This window comes from Saccopteryx leptura, chromosome 5 (genome assembly GCF_036850995.1).
Source record: "Saccopteryx leptura isolate mSacLep1 chromosome 5, mSacLep1_pri_phased_curated, whole genome shotgun sequence".
Classification (NCBI taxonomy): domain Eukaryota; kingdom Metazoa; phylum Chordata; class Mammalia; order Chiroptera; family Emballonuridae; genus Saccopteryx; species Saccopteryx leptura.
Window position 1 is genome coordinate 218216196 of NC_089507.1, and position 22831 is coordinate 218239026.

The window sequence follows — 22831 nt, forward strand, 5'->3', positions numbered from 1 at the left end:
GGAGTGGGGCTCCGACTCCCTTTTCCCGGGTGCCACTGATGCCTGCAGATGCTAGAGGCCGGGGCGAGAAGGGATTCTATGGCATCTCAGTCACACACACACACTCACACACACACACACACTCACACACACACACTCACACACACACACTCTCACACACACACACACATACTCTCTCTCTCTCTCACACACACACACACTCACACACGCTCACACACACACACACACACACACACGCTCACACACATACTCTCTCACACACACACACACTCACACACACACACACGCTCACACACACACACACACTCTCTCACACGCACACACACACTCTCACACGCACACACACACACACGCTCACACACACACACACTCTCTCACACGCACACACACACACACGCTCACACACACACACACACACTCTCACACGCACACACACACACACACATACTCTCTCTCTCTCACACACACACACTCACACACGCTCACACACACTCACACTCACACACACACTCTCACACACACACACTCACACACACGCTCACACACACTCTCACACTCACACACACACACACACTCTCACACACACACACACACACGCTCACACACACACACTCTCTCACACGCACACACACACACACTCACACACATACTCTCTCTCTCTCACACACACACACACTCACACACGCTCACACACACTCACACTCACACACACACACACTCTCACACACACACACTCACACACACGCTCACACACACTCTCACACTCACACACACACACACACTCTCACACACACACACACACACACACTCCCTTCGATTCCTTGCTCCAGATACCACCCGATGCCCCAGTCGTGCTTCCGAGCAAATTTCTCCAGTTATCTCTTCTGCTCTTCTGCCTCCACATCCCTGCTGTTCTTCCCTTTGACCCAAGCACACTCATCTTTTGTCCTCACCAGGCCACTGAATCTCCTCTTGTCAAGGTCACCCTGCCTCCTCCGCAGCTTTCAGGCCAGCCCCTCCCCCACCCCAGCAGCCCCCAGCACCACGGGGGACTTTCCTGCAACAGGTTCTTCCCTCCCTCCTCCCTCCTCCCTCCGACCCAGCCCTGGGCCCTCGGCCTTGGCTTATGCCAACCTTGCCCTGAATCCAGGCCACCACTGACGGCCACTGAGGTCCTGACCTCAACATGCTACAGCCTGCTCCCCCCCCCCGCCCCCACCCACGGCTACTAGGCTATTCAAACGAAACTCAGGCAGAAAGCTCTCTCGTGTCCACTGTCCACCCAGCCGGCTAGCTGCTCTGGCCCCCTTCCTCCGCATCTGGTCCATAAGCAGCTTTTGTTGGGCTTTCCTTCCACATTAAGTCCGGTTCTGTCCACTTGCACCTCCGGCCTGCATCATCTGGCCTTCTGACTGGCCCTTCCACCCTCCACCCCAACTCCATCATCTGTTCTTCACCTCCAGTGGCTTATGGAGGGCGCTCAGAGGAACCACCCCGACTCCCTGCTGTGGCCTAGGGGAGTAGGGGGTGTGGGAGATGCTACTGCACAGCCTGTCTCCCACCTCGTCCTGAACTTCCTGCTCCCCCGGGGTGGGCTGGGGGTGCTGCTCTGGCCACAGCGGCTGCTGGCCGGCTCTTCCTCCCGTACAACAACTGTCTGGAAGGCGGGGGCACAGGTCTTACCAAGGCTCGCTCCATGCTCTGGTTCTCAGGGAGGCTCCCCTGGTCACACCATCTAGCGTGGGTGCTGCCCGTGCCCTCCGTCGCAGACCCTGGGGCCCCTGTGAGTGGGCTGAGGCCTTCTTATTCTCACCCTCCTGCCTGCCTGGGCCCCCATGCCCCTGGCTGGACCGGAGCCGGGCTCCCTGAGAGTGGGGCTGTTGGTCTTTCACGAGCAGCGCAGCGCCTAGGGTCGTGGGCGCTCGATAAACCCGTGACATGTGGGCCGGGCCGCGCGATCGATGTCTCTGTGCGACGTCCCGGAGGCTTGAGAGCCGATGGATGAAGCCCCCAGATGACCTCTGTGTCCTCCCTCCCCTCTGGGGTTTTCCTGGCTCGCTCCTCCTTCCTCTCACCTGGCCCCCGGGCCGTGAGCAAACGCCTTTGATTTCCGCTTCCCGTCTGCTCCCTTTTCCCCTTTCCTCCTCTGGGTCTGTGGCAAGTGTGACTTCCTGCCTCTTGCAGCCATCAGTTTCCCCCGGAGTCGCTCTGGGGCCCCCAGTGCCCTGGGCAGGCAGCCCTGACCATCACCTTGGAGGAGGGATGCTCTTCCCACACTCACTGTCCTTCTGGTGGTGCTGGTGGGGGCTGGAGGGAGGGGATATGGCCTCCCCTCTCTCCCGGGAACACCCGCAGGCCATATAGGTGGGTGTGGGGCAGACCCTTTGGTACCCAGCTGACCCAGCATTAGACCCTCTCCCAGACGCTCTCTACTCTAGTGAGAGAAAGATCCAGACTCCTATCAGAGCAGCCGGGAGGCTGAGGGGCCTTGTGGACGGCTCCCGAGGACCTGCTCCCCTCGGGACCACATCCTTCTGCGGCCCCACGCCCCACCCCCGTCCGGACTCAGAGCCAGAATCCAGCACTGGACTGCCCGACCTGTGGTGGCGCATCGGATGAAGCGTCAACCTGGAATGCTGAGGTCGCCGGTTCGAAACCCCAGGCTTGCCTGGTTGGGGCTTATACAAGAAGCAACTACTATGAGTTGATGCTTCTGTTTCTCCACCCAGCCCTCTCTCCCCTCTCTCTCTAAAAAAATAAATAAAATAAAATAAAAATACCTAGCACTGGACAGAGGTTTAATGGCTCTTTGCTCAATGATTCCATGTGGCCAGATTGTTGGGCAGGAAGGTTCCAGACCCCTTGACCTGGCTTCCAGTTCCACAGCCCGGCCGCCTCACCGGAGAACCTCCCAGAGTCCGAAGCCAGGCAACCAGACCTGTCCCGCCCACCCTTCTCCAGAGGCCCCCCCACCCTTCTCCAGAGGCCCCCCCGCTGTGTGCGTTGAAGGCTTTCCCTCCAGCAGGACCCTCCGGAATCCCGCCGACCAAGAGCGTGCTGAAATCCAGATGCCCAGGCTGGACCCGGGACGCTCACTGACAGGTCCCCTGAAGAGACCAGGGATCCGCATGACAATGAGCTCCCCAGGGCGGCAGGCTGAGGGGTGCAGAAAGCCCCCGGACAAAAGCCACCGGTTGGACTGACTCCGAGTCTCCCCACTCTCACCGACGCCCCCCCAGGCGTTCCCTCCACTGGCACCCCATCTCCCACCACGGGAAGCCTCCTGAGACTACGGCTGCTCCTCTCTGTACCTTGTCCTGTCCTGCCCACCCGTGGCGCTCACTCTCCTGGTGCCCGGTGTCAAGGGGCGACCCCAGCTGCTGCCTCCAGCCCGCTGTCCAGGACCGACACTGGCTTCAGCCCCACACCCCACCACCCTTGGGGGGGGAGCCCCCCTGCAGCTCCTGGCAGGACGCTGGGGACACCGGGGTGGCAGAGCGAGCAGGAAGGCGCAGGGTAACACCCCCGGGGCCTTTCTGAGTCTCTGATCATTTTTATCTATAAAACACAAGAGGTTGAAAATGGAGTCTTTTTGGCTAGAAAATTCCATGAATTTTTGGTTATCTAACCATCTTTCCTTTTCCTGTTGTCCTTACTTCGCTATGATTTGTACATTCACCCAGGCATGAAATTTCAGAGTAAGCATGTAGTTTCTTAAGTATTTGAGGCCATCGGAGGAAAAAAACAAAAGAAAAGAAATGTAAACGTCTGTATCTGCGTGGGAAAGGCAGGAACAACAAACAGGCAGGTAGAACGGAAACCGGCTCACGCTTCATGCAATGCGAAGTCGTGGGTTAGTTTGACACAAGACTTTTTGACCCTGATGCTGTCAATTTTTTTTTTTTAAACTAAGTTATTTTGGCCGGTCGGTTAGCCATAGAAAGGCCTGAGGGAAAAAAACAGTAATAATGATGATAACTGAATAAACATTTATTTTTCTTCAAATTTTTGGAGGATGAAACAAAAAAGTTTCTGGAGCCGTTTCGGTGTGGGGTTTTTTTCCATTCTGGCTTTTTCCACTTCCTACCTTGAGGTCATCCCCCCTGCCCTCTTATTAGTCACTGTGTCTCCTCAATTGTTCCTTCAGAAATCTCTCTGCTGGTTCGCATCTGACCCTCACCAGTGGGGACCAGCAGTTCACACCCTCCCACCGCCACCATCATGTGACAGTTTTTCTTTTTTCTTTTTTTTTGGGGGGGAGGATTCTTAACCAGGCTCCTGTGGCACGCTGGCGTCCCTGGGTGTGTGGAGGCAAGAGAGCGCCAAGTAATGGTGGCCTCCCTCTTCTCGGTTTGCAGGAGGAAGTGATCTTAGCGGAGAGCATGTTTCCAATTAAAAATTTTTTTTCTTCCCTTGGTTAAAAGTCACCGCCGCCACAGTGGAATGACTTTGTGTTTGCTATCACTTGGGCTAGGAAGGACTAGTGGAAAGCAATATTTTAAACAATCAAGTAGGGCTCTGATTCTAACAGAAAAGCTCAGAGGCGGGCTGCAGGGGTGTGTGCAATGCTGGTTTGGGGAACAAGCCCTCCATTGGAGGGGGGGTCTCAGCTCCCCAGGGGGCCTGGGGTTGGGGGTCCTTAGAAAGACACAGTGACCCTTGGTCAGGCCAAGCAGAATGTTTCTGACCACTGTGACTGGCTCAGGGACGGGAACGGGACCCCAGGCTCCGGGGCTGGCCCTGGAGAGGGAGATGGGGGTCTTGCTTTGGAGTGCTGGGGCTGCTAGTGGCCTAGAGAGAGTTTCGGGCCAGAGAAGACTGTGGCTGGAGAGGACTCTGATGAAATCTGAGTGCCTGGGCCCGGCAGAATTGGAAGCTGGTACTTACCACCCCAGATGCCTCTTACAGGGGCCAAGCCCTTCCCTGTGGCCGGCAGGCCGGACATGGGGTCTATGGTCCTTTTCTCTGGGCGTGAGTGTGCCCTAGATTGCCCGTCAGAAATCAATACGTCGGTGTTTCTCCGAGCTCCTTGGAGAGCCCTGTGATTTTCAGCAGCTTCCCCGGCAGCCCTCTGCTCCGAGTTACACTTCCCACAGGTCGGCCCCACCTGTGTTCCTGGATCCCGGGGCTCCCGCGCCCAGCATGCCCCCGCAGTCCCCCGTGGGCTCTGGGTGGGGGACGGGCCCCCTTCCAGGTTGGTTCTTAAGCTTCTTGGCCTCTACATCATCTGGCCTCAAGGGTCACCCAGCTCAGCGGCCCTTCCTCAGTCAGGGCCAAGAACTGCAGGGGACCCCCTAGCCCTGGCGGTTTCTGAGCAGGGCAAGCACAGAAGCTCCATCAAGGTTGGGGCTTCTTCTCTTCTGAGAAACCTGGCCCTGGAGGGGTGGCGGTGGCTGGGGGAAGGGGGTTGTGGGGCGCATTTCCCTGCTGCCAACCCTTCCCCCAATTCACTCGGCTCTTCTCACGCTGATTTGCATTGGATTGTACACAAATAATTCGCATACAAACTCCAAACCCGACACCCCCCCCCCCCCCCCATCCAGGAGAGGATGTGCCTTCTCCCAAGGGCCAGCTTCCAAACATTCCCAGGGGGCCTCTTCCCTTCTCCGGAGGCTCCTGCGTGGAGGGTGGGACGGGAAGCAGGGCCTCTGTGGACACTGTGGACGGGCTGCTGCCCGCAGTGGGGCCCCTCCCGGCTGGCCCTCTTCTAGAAAGGGCAGAAGCCCGCCTGGAGGGAGTGCTACCCCCGCCCCCACTGGCAGCCCCACCAGATCCCTGTGGTGGGAAGTACCCATCCTGGTGGCCTCACGCAGGGAGCCACCGGGCAGGTGAGGTCAGCACCTGCAAGGGGGAAGTCGGGCTTCTGAGTTTTGCCCCTCGAGAGCAGCAATTTCAACCTTTTTCATCTCATGGCACAGATGCACTAATGACCAAAATTCTGTGGCACAGCAAAAAAACCTTTTTATGCCCATCTGACTAAACCAAACCCCCAAAAGGTGTAATTTTGATTCATTCATATCGATGGCTATTGTGTTGGCTGTGCTCATTTTTATTTTATTTTGCATTTTTCTGAAGCTGGAAACGGGGAGGCAGTCAGACAGACTCCCTCCCGCATGCACCCGACGGGGATCCACCTGGCATGCCCACCAGAGGGCGATGCTCTGCCCATCTGGGACGTTGCTCTGTTGCATCCAGAGCCATCCTAGCGCCTGAGGCAGAGGCCACAGAGCCATCCTGTGCCCGGGCCAACTTTGCTCCAATGGAGCCTTGGCTGTGGGAGGGGAAGAGAGAGACAGAGAGGAAGGAGAGGGGGAAGGGTGGAGAAGCAGATGGGCGCTTCTCCTGTGTGCCCTGGCTGGGAATCGAACCCAGGACTCCTGCATGCCAGGCCGACGCTCTACCACTGAGCCAACCGGCCAGGGCTGTGCTCATTTTTAAACGGGACACTCCAAGGGAAGAGAGGGCAGTGCCCCTGGCGAAATGGTCAGGCACTGCATTTTTTATCCTTCCCGCTGTGCACCGGTTGAAAACCGCTGCTCAAGTCCCCAAGCTTCATCACCCTCCGCCTTAAAACGTGGCCTCCAAGGCCCACTCCCCCGGGAGCCCAGGGAGGGCATCTCGGATCCAAAGTGGGCCAGGACAGCGGCTCTGCCACCTGGGACAGTTCCTGTGCCCTTTGTGAGCTGGTTGCCCCCTCTCCCCCCACTAGAAAGTCCGGAGTGGCCAGGTTGCTCGTGTTGTGAAGATCTGACCAGGTTGAGCGAGCGGACTCATCTGGGAAGCAAGGGTCCCTGCTGCAGCCCGAAACCGGCAGAACCCACAAGACCCACCGCCCTGCCTGCTGTCGGGGATGAGGGCGGGGGCGCTGCGGATGTGGCTGCTCACGGGGACCCGTGAGGATGGAACGGCTTCTCTCTGGGGGCTCGGGAGTGCCCACACCCAGGTCAGGGTGGTCTCCACATAGAGTCTTCCTCTCTGAGGGCCACTCCGGGGCCTGGGAGCCCGAGCAGAGAGGTGACAAGTCCCCCAGGCTGTGCCCGTTGTCCTCAACCCCACCCGGGGACCCCTGGGGACTGAGTCTACAGGGACAGGCAGGTCAGGGAAGCCCTGCTTGTTCAGTGATAATTTATTGGTCCTTAGCGTTAACATCTCGGTTACCAAGGTAAATTCAAATACACAGCTGCCGGTAAAAACATGTAAAATAATATAAAAATAAATTGAAGGCTACTTTTAAATATTTACTGAATTAGGTTGTGTAATAAATACTATCATAAGCAAAAAAAAGCTTCAATCACACAATTCAGTTTCACTGAAGTTACAGTAGTGTTTGTGAGCTTTAAAATTTAAGTTACAAGTATTAAAGCACTGAGAAACGAGTACGAGAGTGAATTTTGGCACGTAAGTGGGCTCTTCTTCAGTCATTAGTATCTGACACCTAAGACCACGAGGAAGCCGGCTCTCACCTGCTTGTTGAGGTACGACTGACTGTCCACTGCGTCAGTGGCCGCCGGAATGAATACTTAACAGTTTACAATCTTTTGAGTTCACTTTTCCCTTTTGAAAAGCCTGAAGAGCAACTCAGAGCTTATTTACTGTGCAAAAATTCTCCAAAATCCTAGCTGAATTGAGGAGGGGACCTGTGTTCTTGTGACCTGCAGGGCCCAGGGTCCAGGCCTCAGGTCCGAGAGCCCCCGCCTGGGGCCCTCGGGGACCCAACCTGACTCCTCATCAGGGTCCGCTTCTTGGGGGGAGGGGTCATCCCTTTTCTCCAATTTCTGCCTCCCTCCTTCAAATTAAAAAGAAAGAAGAAAACAAAATTCCACATCAGAACGTAAAATGACCCATAACTTCAGCGATTTCAACAGTATCACACTCACTCCGGGTGATCAAGACGGAAGCCGCTAACAGGAAAGATGGCGGAAAACGCCGTGCGCCCCTGAAGGACGCGCGCCCGTCCCTGGGAACCCACGCCCCGTGTCTCGGCTGGGTCCTCAGCGTCCGCTGCTCATTAGGTCAAAATCCAAAGCACGGCGCTGTGGCCCTTCTTCTGGGGACAGCGGAGCCGCCGCCTCCGCCTGGAGGGAACCAAGTGGACCCTGACCGTCACAGTCAGAACCCAGAGGCCCGCGGGTTCCGGGAGGGCAGTCCTTCAGGAGCGCACGCCGCGCGCGGCCGGCCAGGGCGCCCCTCGGCCCCGGCCGCGGAACGAAATGCCCTTTCACCTGTGCGCCCCTTCGCCGCCGAGGAGGCCTAAGCCAGTTGTGCCTTTTTTTTTTTTTTTTTGGCTTTTAAAACTTAACGTTTTGCCTTTTTTCAATCACAGTTTCGTATTCAAGTTGAGGTAATCAGTTTTCCCCTCCGAGAAGGGAGGGATTGGGGCAGCAGGGCGTGTGTCGGTGAGAGAGCATTTCTACGGACAATGATGATAATGGCCAGCAGTCAAGGCCACCGCGTGAGTACAGCCCCACGCGCGTGGCGGGTCTGACCCCTCTTTAAAAACTCTTCTGTGCAGCAGCCGGGAAATGGCTCGCGCTCCGAGGAGGTCTGGAGCCTTCATTTAAAACGTCTAGCAGCCACCCACCTGGAGGAAATGGCCTGTGCCCAACCCCCCCTCCCCGCCCACCCTATCCCCCCCTTTTCTAAGGCTGCTCAAGGTCAGAGTTTTTAAAAAGAGCTCGGTAGAGCTAAAGGAAGCTACAGTAACTCATCGCTTATTTAATCAATTGCACTTGAGATCTAGGCTACTGATTCTGGAGCACAGGCAGGCGCGTCGTGAACCCCGAGCTCTGGCCAGCCAGAGACGGTCAGGGGCGCCCGGACATGGCCTCCACACCGCGGCCTTGTCACCAGCAGCTCCAGGAGCCGGGACCAGAGCACACGGGCCTTTGCAGAAGCTTTTCCTCACGCAAGGTACTGTGTTTTGTTTGTTAGGCTTCAAATACAAATTGTTCTTTTCTAATACAAGTACGGGTTACCCGCAAACCCGTAATGGGGGCTTTCGTTTCTTGCGTGAGGCCTCCGTGTGACCAGGCACGCCCAGCAACCTGTGCTCTGCCCTTTCTCCAGCTCTCTTCTGCACCTTTCTCTAAACACCCCCGCTACGTTACTGGGAGCTTCGCTGGTTTCGCCTATGTGCTTGTTCCTAAGGCATGCAAAACAGAAACAAATACGTGAAATTCAGAAAGCATTTACAATCCAGGCGGCCAAGGCGCTGGAGTCCTAAGCGACATCACCTAGACATCAGTGCTCATGACCTCCGCTTCCGCACAAATTCTGGAGGTCAGGCCTGGGACACACCTGTTAAGACCTCTCTGCTTTTACGGTCCAGCTGAAAACAGAGCCACTGGGAGCTGTCCTGCTATGGATATTTTGGAATTCTTTGAAATTCCTGGTCCTCAGGAACCCTGAGTCCAAGGCCAGGAACAATGCTTGGGGGCATGAGTTTCCTGAAGTTTGTGGCTGAAAACCAGGCCTTCCCGGGAAAGGCTGCAGGGGGTGGGGTGGGGGGAGGCTGGGTGCTGGAGACGGAACCCCCTGCCAGGACACCCTTAGGCCCTGCAAGCGATCAGGGCCTAAGACTGAGCTGAGCAGGGGCTGGACGCTCCTCTCCACAGCATCGCCTCGCCTTCCGGAGCAGGGCTGCTCTGGTCCCTGAATTCAGCAAACGGGAGTGATGCTACCATGGGTATGGGGAGGGGGGACTCAAAACCAATCCCAACGGGGGCTGCTGGTGTCACGTCCTGCCTGTTTAGCCCCTCAGGAAAACCCCCTCATTTTAGAACTACTGGTCTCAGTCCAAGCTGCCGATGCGGGCTGGACTGGACTGGGTTGGGCCGGGCCAGCGCAGGGCTTGTGCCCCCCCACCCCACCCGACTGGACCCAGCAGGGCCAGCTCCTTCAATGGACGGGGCCTGGCCAGGGAGGCGGCCACTGGGGTCAGGGCTCTTTTGGGGCAGTGTCTTGAGGTCTGAGCTCTGTGGTGGCCTGGCTGTCCCCAAGGGTGACCCCAGGTGGGGCAGCTGGGGTTCCTTCTGCATCCCAGCAGCTCCCCCACCCTCGCGCGTGCCCCAACAGCCCTGAGGAGACACCGTCACCTGACCCAGGGGTCCTGGACTGCCGGCCACACGCAGCGCAGGCCCCGTGGGCTCACCCGCCCCCCCTCCCCCGTGGCCCTCCCCCCCAGGTCAGCGGCGCGGGGTGACGCCCTTCAGCGCGGCAGAGAATAGAGACAACATGCACTCGAGCCAGCACACACAGGCCAAGGAGAACAAAGATGGCCTCTGCAGAAGGGGCGCCCGGGGACAGGACGGCGGCTGAGACGCCCCGCCCTGCCCCGCCCCGCCCGTCTTGGGAGCGGACGTTCCGCAGCCCCCTCTACGGCTTCTGCTCAAAGAGGTCGTGATACTCCTGCTGGTCCAGCTCACGGTTGTACTTCTCAATTTCCCGGTTGGCCTCTTCCACGTAGTCGCTCATGAACTGGTCCATGACTGGCGTCTCGTCAAGGAAGAGAGCCCTGAGCCCGGAGGACAAGACAGCGGCCCCGGCCCAGGGGGCCCTGCAGGCAGGTGACGCGGGGGACTAAGGAACTGGGGGCCTGATGGGCTTTCATTTACTGGCAGCGCCACGGCTGCAGAGACTGTGGCAGCGGCTGGCACAGGGCCCTTCACGACGTCCTGGACCTGAGCCCCCGCCCCCCTGCTCCCATCCACACTCAGCAACTCCCTGCCACCTTCTCAGAGTAACCCTGGCAGTCGGGCCCAGTCCTCAGCATCTAAGTGAGGACCCCGATGACCACAGAACTGAGGTGTCACCATCGCCGAGTGGAAGTACAACCCATGGCGTTACATCAGTGAACTTGCCATGAAGGAGCGGTGACTCTGAGTGGCCAGAAGGAAGCCCGCCCCCGGGGTCTGCTGTGTGTCCCCAGGGCCCAGCGCCAGGGTGGGCTGCCATGTGTCCCCAGGGCCCAGCGCCAGGGTGGGCTGCCGTGTGTCCCCAGGGCCCAGCGCCAGGTGGGCTGCCGTGTGTCCCCAGGGCCCAGCTCCAGGGTGGGCTGCCGTGTGTCCCCAGGGCCCAGCGCCAGGGTGGGCTGCCGTGTGTCCCCAGGGCCCAGAGCCAGGGTGGGCTGCCGTGTGTCCCCAGGGCCCAGCGCCAGGGTGGGCTGCCGTGTGTCCCCAGAGCCCAGCTCCGAGTCCCCAGGAGACACTCTCCACAGACAGCCTCGCTGCCCCAGGCTCCAAGGATACGTGGGTGGAAGTCGGTCTTGTCACCAAAGAAGTTGACAAACTGGGTGCCGTTATAGAAGTAGCCAGCAGGTAGGGGGTCCAGGTGGCGTTTGACCTGTAGGAGAGAGTCCTGTTGGAAATGAGCTAACCGCTGTCTATCATTCACTCACTCGTTAAAATCAAACCGATTACCCTCACAAGACGGCCCACTCAGCCTCGGAAGGCTGTGTGCCAGGGAATGAACACCCTCCCCCCCCCCAGCAACGACGGGCGCAGGGTCCCCCAGCTCTGAGCAAGGGAGGCTGAGAGTCCCTGATGGAACGACTGGCACAGGGCCCCCCAGCTCTGAGCGAGGGAGGCTGGGAGTCCCTGATGGAACGACTGGCACAGGGTCCCCCAGCTCTGAGCGAGGGAGGCTGGGAGTCCCTGATGGAACGACTGGAGCAGGGCCCCCCAGCTCTGAGCGAGGGAGGCTGGGAGTCCCTGATGGAACGACGGGCACAGGGTCCCCCAGCTCTGAGCGAGGGAGGCTGGGAGTCCCTGATGGAACGACTGGCACAGGGTCCCCCAGCTCTGAGCGAGGGAGGCTGGGAGTCCCTGATGGAACGACTGGCACAGGGTCCCCCAGCTCTGAGCGAGGGAGGCTGGGAGTCCCTGATGGAACGACTGGCACAGGTCCCCCAGCTCTGAGCGAGGAAGGCTGGGAGTCCCTGGTGAGTGTGAGCCCCGGCTGTCCACAGCGGCGCTGGTTTGATCGCCCACCTCTGGTGGCTGTCGCCCCCTTCTCCTCTCTCTCAACCTTCCCATATTCCATGACTGGTGTCTCCTAGAATCACTTCCAGAATAAACTTCCTGCACTCAGATCCTCGTTCAAGGTCATGCTACACGGACTGCCCTCCGAGTTGCCCGTGCTGTCTGCCCCAGGTGCACCCAGGGCCGCCCAGGTCCTAGACGGCCTGGAATATGAAGGGGCCCCCCTCAAGTTCAAAGCGGGGACTCCTGGCGTCCCTGAGCACCCCCAACCCCACCCCCACCAGCTCATTACTGGAACTGGTGACACAGCCCATGCTGGGACTACACTGTGTTCCTTTTAGCCTTTGTCCCCAAACCTGTTGGGACAGGGCCTCTGTGGGGGGAGGGACTGGGGCAGAGGCTGGGAGTCAGCCTGGAGGTTGGGGGGGGGGCTCATCAAGGAGCTGCCCCTCTTGGCCTCAAGGTCCTGCACCCTGCCCATGAGCAGCTTCAGGGTGTAGCCCAGGGGCAGTCAACCCTTTTATACCTACCGCCCACTTTTGTATCCCTGTTAGTGGTAACATTTTCTAACCGCCGACAGGTTCCACAGTCATGGTGATTTATAAAGTAGGTAACTTTACTTCATAAAATTTATAAAGCAGAGTTACAGCAAGTTAAAGCATATAATAATAATAATTACTTACCAAGTACTTTATATCAGATTTTCACTAAGTTTGGCAGAATAAATCTTTACAAAACAACTTACTTAACAGCAGTTAGTCAATTAGTATGTAACTGCGGCTCAGTGTGGTCGCTCCGCTGCCGCCCACCATGAACGCTGGACCGCCCACTAGTGGGCGGCAGGGACCAGGTTGACCACCACTGGTCTAGACGGTTTATGTGCGGAGAGAAAATGTCCCTTCCATGGGCACTGTTCTCCCCGATTCTGTGCCCAGGTAACACCAGAAAATCCTGCAGGGTGGAGCCACGCCAGCCTGGGAGGCTGAGGGGGCCGAGGCCCCGAGGGGAGGGCAGGGCAGGGCAGGGCAGGGCACTCACGTGGATGCTCCTAATCTCCTGCTGGGTCAGCATCCCCCGGGTCTTCAGGGCTTTCCTCTGAGGCTTCTGTGTGGAGACAGAGGGAGGGTCAGATCCCGACAGAGCTGACTCGGCACCGGGGCAGGTGAGGACTCAGGGGGCCCCGTTACAGGACCAGGGTCCCCGCGACGGGGAAAGCAAGCGCTGTCGTGGCCAGAACACAACATCCTTCCTGCCTGCCTGCCTGTCCGTCCACCCCTCGGGAAGGCCCCTCCCCAACCACGGAACTTTTTGTGTGTCTGGGGGACAGTGGTGGAGGAGAAGCACGTCTCTGCCTGGTCTCTGTCCGTGCGGAGTCTCCACCCTACGCCCACCAGTGACAGGCATGCTGAGAAAGGGACGAGGTCCCGCAGCCCAGCACCATTGAGTGGATCCAGCACAGCTGAGCAGGACAGAGCCTACAGGCAGCCATTTCTCTGTGCACAAGACAGGTCCCCACTGGGCATGTGCAAAGGCCCCAGGCCCCGGGCCCCTCCACCCCAGAGCTCCGGGGGGGCTGACCCCCGAGGCTGTGCTGGGGGCTGGGCGCCCAAAGCTTGCAGTGCACTGAAGGATTTTAACTCCAGTCCGGTTTGCCTCTCTCTCTTTTTGGTGCTATTAGGCTAAAGATGCTTGTGTGCATCTCCAGACAAGCCTTCTCTCCCCGGCACGGGTCTCCGGGGCCATGGGCTCAGTGCCGTTCACGCCCAGAGTCCTTGGTTTGCAAAAGGCTCTGAGCGCATCTTTGCTGTGAATTCCTTTCCAGAGAGAAAGCTGGAGAGTAGGAGAGTCTGGGCTCAGGACCCGAGACAGTCTCGGAATTAGGTGTGGCTAAGAAAGGACATTTTGAGTTTGAAACACCAGTAGGACCCGGGGACAACATGGAGCAGCGAGGCGTCACCTGGGTCCTCGAGCTCAGCCACCTAGTAACTCGAGTCTGCTTTCGGAAGCAGAATTGGAAACAGCTTCGAGAACAACACCAGTAGGACCCGGGGACAACATGGAGCAGCGAGGCGTCACCTGGGTCCTCGAGCTCAGCCACCTAGTAACTCGAGTCTGCTTTCGGAAGCAGAATTGGAAACAGCTTCGAGAACAAGTCTGCCTTAAGCGTGCCCCGCACGGCGGCCTCCCACCCCCCGAGTGTCCCCGAAAGTGCGGGCTGAGCCTGAGGGGTGCGCCAGCGGGGTGGGGGTCCTCCGGGAGACCACGGAGGGGCTTCTGCCGCCCTGAGGTGCGCTAGCCGCACCTGGGCCCGGAGGTCCGGGCTTCGGAAACCACCTGCTTGGCAGACTGCCGCAGCCAGTCCTTGACGCTTTCTTCCTTCAGGGAGCAGCCGATGAACACCAGGTAGCTCTCCTGCTGCCCGGGGCTGTCCGGGGGGGCCCCCCTGGAGCCGGGCGGCGGCGTGGGTCCCTCCAGAACCGGCACGATGCTCAGGGAATTGGCCAGCGTGTTGTGGCAGACCTCCATGGTCTTGTCGGAGTCTGCAGAGAGAGCGCACAACGGAGCCTGAGACCCTGCCCCCGGATGACACAGCACGGGGCGACGGCCGGAGACAGGTCCACGAGACAGGCGCAGGGGGTGGGGGGGGGGGGCTGGCATGATTGCGGACGAGAAAGAAAGCAAGAGGCCAGAGAGGCAGGGCGACAGACAGAATTCTAGGACGGCTGCTTCAGCCAGCAGGAGGGCACAGGGAACCAGAGGGACTCTAAGAGAAAAGCCCCTCGACAGAGAGGGAGGGGGTGGGTCTCAGCAGAGGCCTGAGAGGCCGGGGAGGGGGGGGTGTCAACAGTACAAGTGCAGCCGGAGGGTCGCCTGGACGGAACGAGGAAAGATATGTCCGAGTTCACAGGCTGAGGACCTGGGCCACGCCCGACTGGAGATGTGAGAAGGTCAGCGTACCCCCTTCGCCCTCCCCCATAAAAAGCAGGACGAGAGAAGGACCCAGAATAGAGAGGTAAACCTTGAACAGGAAAGGGGCCAAAAGGTGCAGAGGAAGACGAGCCAGAGCTGAAGAGGCGAGAGGGAGACGGAGGCCCTGGGCCCTCCCCTTCCCAGCGGGGTGGGGGCGGTGCGCGGGCCCTGGGGCCACGTGGGCGGGCGAGCTTGCGTGGGGGGGGGCGGGGGCGGGCGAGCTTGGGGGGGGGGCCGGGGCGAGGAGCGGGGAGCGTTCCAGATTCAGGGCCGCCCGCAAGGCCAGTGGTACGGGTCTCGGACCTCACGAGATGCCCTTGTCACAGGGTACTATCTGATTCTTCCGTTGGAAGGCCCAGCGGGTGCCCTGCTGGCAGCCCACGGTGGCTCCCCCAGTGGCAGACACTATGGCTGCCTGCCCAGCGTCCCCCTTCCTCCAACACCAGCTCCCCAAGGGGTCACGGGTCCTCGAAGACCCTGGCAACTCAATCCCGGCCAGTGAGCGGAGACCTGGCGGGAGGCACTCCACGGTGGTCAAGAGACCCGGTGGGATCTGTGTCTGGATTGGACACCAAGACCCACAGCGCTACCTGGCAACCCTGGGGGGGGGGACACACCTGAGGACGAGCCAGCAGCAAGAACAGAAGAACAGAGACACACACAGCTGAGTCCTCACGGGCCTCGCCATGCAGCCAACACCTGCTGGCTGAGCTGACCACCTTCTGGACACCACCCCGTCCCCCTGGGCCTCAGCCCCAGGAAACCCTGTACCTACCGGACACCACCCCGTCCCCCTGGGCCTCAGCCCCAGGAAACCCTGTACCTACCAGACACCACCCCGTCCCCCTGGGCCTCAGTCCCAGAAAACCCTGTACCTACCGGACACCACCCCGTCCCCCTGGACCTCAGCCCCAGGAAACCCTGTACCTACCGGACACCACCCCGTCCCCCTGGGCCTCAGCCCCAGGAAACCCTGTACCTACCGGACACCACCCCGTCCCCCTGGACCTCAGCCCCAGGAAACCCTGTACCTACCGGACACCACCCCGTCCCCCTGGGCCTCAGCCCCAGGAAACCCTGTCTGGAAGTGTGCCTTGGGTGCCTCGGGGCCCCAGCACGAGCTGCGCCTTTTCTCTGGGACAGTCTCCCCCCTCCTCAGTGCTGAGCTGAGCAACTCCTTCTAATCTTGAGGCCTTCCCTGCGCCTCCAGCCCCGGGTGGACAGCCCTCAGGCCTCACGGGCCCCGGAGGTCTAAGGCTGATCGACAGGCCTGCTGGACAGAGGGGAGGAGAAGCCATGCGACTTGGACAGAAGCAGATCAGGAGCCTGGTGGCTCCTGGGGATGGGTCTGCAAAGAAGCCGGGGATGACGGTGTCAGTCTCTGGACCTGGGAGGTCAGGGAGCTGCGAGGAGAGGCCTGGGCAGGCCACCGGGGATGAGCAGGGTCCTCCACCACGGAGGCGGAGGCCCCGAAGGCAGGCGGGCCCCTGGTGGAGAGGGGTGATGGGGAGAGCCCAGCGCTGTGAGGCCTGTGGGGGAGGGTCTGAGAGTCTGGGGGCGTCAGTGGTCTGCAGAGCACCAGGGGGGGCTGTGAGCTCCAGCGTGCGGGCTCCCGACTCCAACCCCCCCAGTACCTGAGAACTTCACTTTGCCCAGGATGTGGTAGATGTTCCCAGAGAAGGGACTGGACTTGATGGAGGCCTGGATTGCTGGTGGAGGAAGAGGACAGGATTGTCACCTGCCTGGGGGCAGAGTTGCCAAGTTCAGGGTGGCACAGCGGGGAGGGGGAGGGGCCGGGAAGGGATCTGACTCCAGGGTCCAGGGTTCAAGGATTCACACCCCTCCGCCCCCCGTTCCTCCCCAGGGGTTCTGCCACTGTTCCCAGGGGTGGGGGGTTCCTGCACCCTCAAACCCTCTGCCTGTCTCCGGGCCCAGATGGAGAGGGGAAGAGACAGCGCAGAGAACACGGAGACAACTAAAACGGCGCCAGGGAGCAGGGGCAGCTCCGGCCCTTCTTCGACTGGGGCGGGGACCTGTGCCGGCCAAGACTCACCTTTACACCTGGCCACGAAGCGCGTCCTCTCCAGGGGACGACAGAACCACACGCAGATCTGCACCATCAGCGGAAAGACCGAACCCGCATCGAACTTACCTTCGTACCTTCGAAGGGTTAAGAAAAACTGTTACGTACAAGTCGTCGGGGCTTCGAGCCTTGCACGCTACTTTGGAACGAACTACCCATCACTTATCCCAGGGGTCCCCAAACTTTTTACACAGGGGGCCAGTTCACTGTCCCTCAGACCGTTGGAGGGCCGGACTATAAAAAAAAACTATGAACAAATCCCTACGCACACTGCACATATCTTATTTTAAAGTAAAAAAACAAAACGGGAACAAATACAATATTTAAAATAAAGAACAAGTAAATTTAAATCAACAAACTGACCAGTATTTCAATGGGAACTATGCTCCTCTCACTGACCACCAATGAAAGAGGTGCCCCTTCCGGAAGTGCGGCAGGGGCCGGATAAATGGCCTCAGGGGGCCGCATGCGGCCCGCGGGCCGTAGTTTCGGGACCCCTGACTTATCCTGTAACACACTGCTCACAAAAATGAGGGGGTCAGGCGTGCACACACTCGTCCTTCCAGCCTCTGGTCAGGTGTGTGCTCACCAATGAAGTAAGGGTTGGGTTTTGCATGTAACCGAAGAACTTTCTCTGACTTGTCGTTTGCTTTTCTGATGTTCTTGTTTAATAGTAATTAAAAAAAAAATCAAATGATTTTTTTTTTAATCGCTTCATATTCATTTTGAAATCTCCCCTAGTGTTTGTGAGCAGTCTGGTTGAACTCCCTCTTCCTTGTACACAACTTTGTGGATAAGACCTTTCTGATAAGACCTTCAATGAATATCTATGTCTCTTTCATCTTGAGATGGGAAAGAAAGGCTGGCTCACTGGAGCAGGGAGACGTCACCCCCTTTACACGGGCGGTTTCCTGAGGTCCAAGGCCCCTTCTACCTTTGGAGCCTGCCAGTGTCCCCAGCTGAGACCCGGGGTCCCCCTGGAGGCCTCCTCCTCAGGACCCCGTCCCACACTCCTTCCAGGGCTCCAGGCCGCCCCACCACCGCAGAGGGAGCCTGACGGCCTGTGTTCTCCTTGGCCGGGCGCACTCTCTCCGCAAGGAACACCAGGGCCGGGGCCTCTGCACCATCAGCTTCGAGTCCAGCAGACGACGTGTCATGCTGGCCACAGACTCATAAAGAACACGGCCATCTTTAGAGCATTTGAAAAACTTAACTTTTAAAATTTATTTATTTATTTTTATTTTATTTCTTCATTTTAGAGTAGAGAGGGAATGAGAGAGAGAGAGAGAGAGAGAGAGAGAGAGAGAGAGAGGGAGAAAGGGGGAGGAGCATCAACTCCCATATGTGCCTTGACTAGACAAGTGCAGGGTTTCAAACCAGTGACCTCAGCATTTCCAGGTCGACGCTTTACCCACTGCGCCACCACAGGTCAGGCAAAAAACTTAACTTCTAATGTGGGAAACTTCAAATGCCAAGACAGAGGGTGGTCTGATAACCCCCCCCACCCCCAGGCTTCTGAAGGGATGGAGCTCTCCTTTCTTCTTTCTGGATTATTTTCTTCAGATGAACCCCATCACTGAAGTCAGCCCAGGAGAGGGGGTAACCTTCCCGTGGGTAAAAGTTTATACCTCCCCAGCAGCAGACGAGTATCCCGGTCTCACAACGATTCTCCCAGCCATGGTTACTATTCCATATTTTTGGTTAAATGTAACAGTATCGGTCAAAGCAGTAACGAGGCATCATTGTACTTTCTGATTATTACTGACGGGGAACTGGATGCCCAGGCGAACGGCTTCCTCCTGACTAGAAACAAGCCCTTCTGCCAGGGAGGGGGGCGGGGCCCGTGAGGCCCACGGGCACTGAAGAGCACGCGGCCAGCAGCTAAAGCCCACTCCCTGCGAGGTGGCGGCCCTGACCCGTGGAGGGAAGAGGGGGCTGCGGAGGGAGGAGCAGGGTCTGATGGACGGCTGCCACCCTGTTAACCGACTAAACGATTGGGATGCAGGGAAAGAACTCCTATGGGAGGCCCGGGGGTGATCTCAAGTCCCCTCCGTCTGGGCGTCCCCACGAGGATGGCCTCCCGGTATGGGGAAGGGAGCCGTCCAGTGGACCCCACGCCCAGCTCTGTCCCAGGCCAGCCCGCCTCCGGGGAAGTCCATACTCTGAGCTCGGTCCGCGCAGCAGCGCAGACTGCAGGAGGGGGTCGCCCCGGGCACCAGCCAGTGCGGACAGCGCACCTCTCGGGCCCGGGCCCACAGGTCTGGGCAGCCAAAGGGGCAGGACCTGCAGCTACCAGACAAGAGGGCTTCACCCCCAAACTCCACCTGTCTTCTTGGAGAAGCTGTAGCTGCTTTGTTCAGGCGAAAGGGGCGAGTCACACCCCCACTGTTTAAGGAAGTGTGATGTGACTCAAATCGAAAGACTAAATGCTGCATTCTAATTTTTGTTCATGTACATTTCTTTCTTTTTAGATTTTACTTATTCATTTTAGAGGGGCGGGAGAGAGAGAGAGAGAAAGAGAGAGAGAAGGGGGAGGAGCAGGAAGCATCAACTCCCATATGAGCCCTGACCAGGCAAGTACAGGGTTTCGAACCGGTGACCTCAGCGTTCTAGGTCGTTTTATCCACTGCGCCCCCACAGGCCAGGCCAGTTCACGTACATTATTTTAAGTGGCCAGCTGTGGGCAGTGGGGACGGTACTAGGGGGCGCAGCCTCAGACCCCGGCGTGTGAGTGCCCGTCAGCTGTGGTGTTGGTGCCGGTGTGACTACGGTGCACCCAGCAGTCCCCTCTCTCCTCCCCTCTGCAGGAGAGAGGGTCAAGGCCGGGAGGCCACCAGCGGAGGAAGGACATCTCCTGGGTCCCACTGGCGGCCTCCTGGCACCACACCTGGGTTCCGTGCCAGCCGCCTCCCCGCCCTGGAGGCCGGAGGAGACATAGGACACAGCATGCCCGGTGCCCACAGCTGCCTTGCTGAGTCTCAACCACCAGCCAGGCTCCCACTCTGGAGCCCAAGATGGGGGGCCCTGGGGTCCTGGAACAGCCAGGGGCTGTCGGGACACTCAGGTCGTTCCGGCCGCCAGGGTCACCTTCCCACGGCACACCTGGGGTTTCCTCTTTCTCTCTCTCTTTTTTTTTTTGGTTTGTTTCCTGTAAACAAACAAATCACGGGGTTTACAGAGAAACCGTAGCTACTTCTCAAGGATGGTACTTGCCAGCCAGGGTACATGAGATATCGAGATCGGAGCATCTGAGGGCTTGAAAAACTGCTCTCTGACAGGATCAGCTCAACGTCTTCATTCCTTTGAGAACACACAGGAAAAGGAAAGATGAACTAGGACACGTTTTGCTTTCTTTCTCCACCGTCCCCCCCCCCCCCACAGACCTGTAAGCTCTACACATCCACGTTTCCGTTACCTCATCACCCTGAAACACTGCAGTCCCTGTCCCCTGAGAACAAGGACATTCCCTCACAGCACCGGACACTGGGGTCGCACCCAGGGAACTGCATCCTGTGGACCAGCAGCTCTGGGGTCACCCGGGGGCTCATCGGAAATGCGGAATCTCAGGCCCCGTTCCAGACCCACTGGCTCAGAACCCTTCTTTTAATAACACCCCTCCCCCCACTACCACCACCACCGGTCAATTTCATTTCATTTCCGACTATGTAAACTATCTGCATTGCTCAAAAGTCTAAACTATCTATATAAAACATACACCTTTTAGTATTCAACCAAAATTGCTATACAACCAGCTGTTCTCTCTCTCTCTCTCTCTCTCTCTCTCTCTCTCACACACACACACACACTGATTCTCCGTTCTCAGTTCGTAATTTGGACCCAAGTCTATGAAGTAAAAAAAAAAAAGATCATTCCTCTGTCTTCCATGTCAACACAGGAACTTGGAGAAATTTTTCACTTCCATCCCTTTATGAATGAAAATGTGAATGCATCCAAAAAAACCCCCCAAAACCTCAAACCAGTCCAGGCCGCGGACGCACAGGCCCCGCCTGGTGACTGACAGGGCATCAGGACCCTCCTGTAAATAGAGGCCCAGGTCTCGGACGCGGGGACAAGGCCCGCGGTGCACGATCACCGGAGGGCACCTGCCGTGTCTGAGAAAGCGCCCGGTCCTGTGGGCGAAGCGAGCGAGACGCACTGACCTGGTGACGATCCCGTGCTCCGCCAGGATGAAGGCCGCGCTCGGGTTGGCGGCCCGGATGAGGCCCTGCAGCTGCACGAGGAGGGGGTGCCTCGGCTCCGCGGTGTGGCTGGTGAACACCACGTTGCTCACCAGGCCTGGGGGGGGGGAGACCGGGAACAGCTCAGCCTGCGGAGTCCTCAGTGGTCTGAGCAAACCCCGCCGCCGCCTGACAGGGCTCCTGCGGCTCGCTGGTGCGCACACGTTTGTGCCACAAAATTCGTGAAGTCCAGAAAGGTACCCAGCCCAGAGTGTCTCCCTCTCCCTCCTTCTGCACCCTGAGTGAGCCCTGCCCCCCGCCCAGAGGCAAGCACAGACGACCAGTTTGGGGTGGGCGCCTTCAGACAGTCTGTGCATATTCAACCACGCAGGAACACACGGCACCACATTGTCAAAGCGTCTCGACCACACTCGAAACCTCTCTGGTCAGGGTCTCCGAGCAAGACCTGGTCTAGCTAACGACGTGGGATTAGACATTCAGATGGAGGACAGGCTTAGCATTTCGTTTATCCCGTTCCAAAAGGTTCCTCTCGTGCCCTTCCTATTCAGGGGCTGTAACGTGAAGACGGACCGTCCTCAGCCACAGTGTCAGGGAAGCCTCCGAGGGCAGGTGACGCTGGTGCCACCGCCTGTGCCGCCCCGTTCCCGTTCCGGAAGGTCAGACGGGAAGGGCAGCCTGGTGAGCCCCAGGCCAGCTGCCCAGGCCCTGGTGCGGCCGCAGGAAGCGCCTGGGGCCTCTGGAAACAGAGCGAGGCAAGGTGAGGAGGCCAGGCCGACTGCGGCCCGGCGGGGGAGCGGGCCGGGTTCTAGAGGGCTCAGCACATTCCGGAGATGGCAGATGCCAGATGCCAGAGGCCCGGAGACCCCCGGGGGGTGGAGGACAATAGCTGTGGTGGATCCTGCAGTAAGGAGCCTGGAAAGGCCGAGCAGAGACCTAGGGAGACCCCCGGGGGGTGGAGGACAATAGCTGTGGTGGATCCTGCAGTGAGGAGCCCGGAGGGGGGCCCCGGGGCTCTGGTCAGTGTCCCCGTGGCAGAGGGAACTGGAGTCAGGCTGGCGCAGACATGGCGCCCGAGCCACGTGCACCAACAGGGTCAGGGACACAGGCCTGGCCCGTCCGGAGGAAGGCAAGGCGGGCGATCCCGTGCCAGAGGGCCGCTCGGCCTCCCGAGTCCCGGGCAGACAGACCCTGTGGGCTTGGGAATCTAGGTCAGGAGCGGGGACACAGAAAGGGGGCTCTGCTTCACAGGGAACAGGCGGAGGATTCGCCTCGCATTCCTCAGGCCAGCGCACCTGCCAAGAGGAAATGCCATCGCGGGGCAGGTGCAGCGGCTGTCTGGGGCACAGGGCGCGGGGGCCACGGTGGGCGCCTTCAGGCTGCCTGGGCTGGGAGCTTCCTCCTGCTCGCCGTCACGGAGCGGGTCCTCAGCTCGGGCCGGGCTCTCAGCAGCCTGGCCCACTCCCGGCGGTGGACAGCCGCCTGAGCTCTGTCCGACCGTCCTCGTCTGGGCCACAGGCTCCCCCGCAGCCCGGGGAGGAGGGGGGCATACCTGTCCGTCCGTCCGTCTGCGCACGCTCCTAAGAGCAGGGCACGGGGCCAAC

General features: G+C 59.0%; 1 protein-coding gene across 1 annotated transcript in view; it reads right to left on the reverse strand.

The window, feature by feature from the left end:
• Window positions 1-8637: 8637 nt before the first annotated feature.
• Window positions 8638-22831, reverse strand: part of DNAAF9 (dynein axonemal assembly factor 9) — a 94033-nt gene continuing 79839 nt past the window's right edge. Inside the window, exons 30-37 of the mRNA XM_066384327.1 lie at window positions 21192-21327; window positions 20245-20331; window positions 17002-17108; window positions 16583-16657; window positions 14313-14518; window positions 13017-13082; window positions 11247-11340; window positions 8638-10487 (exon numbers count right to left, since the gene is read on the reverse strand). Coding sequence (XP_066240424.1) covers window positions 10375-10487; window positions 11247-11340; window positions 13017-13082; window positions 14313-14518; window positions 16583-16657; window positions 17002-17108; window positions 20245-20331; window positions 21192-21327 — 884 coding nt within the window. The 3' untranslated portion in view covers window positions 8638-10374. The remainder of the gene's footprint in view (window positions 10488-11246; window positions 11341-13016; window positions 13083-14312; window positions 14519-16582; window positions 16658-17001; window positions 17109-20244; window positions 20332-21191; window positions 21328-22831) is intronic.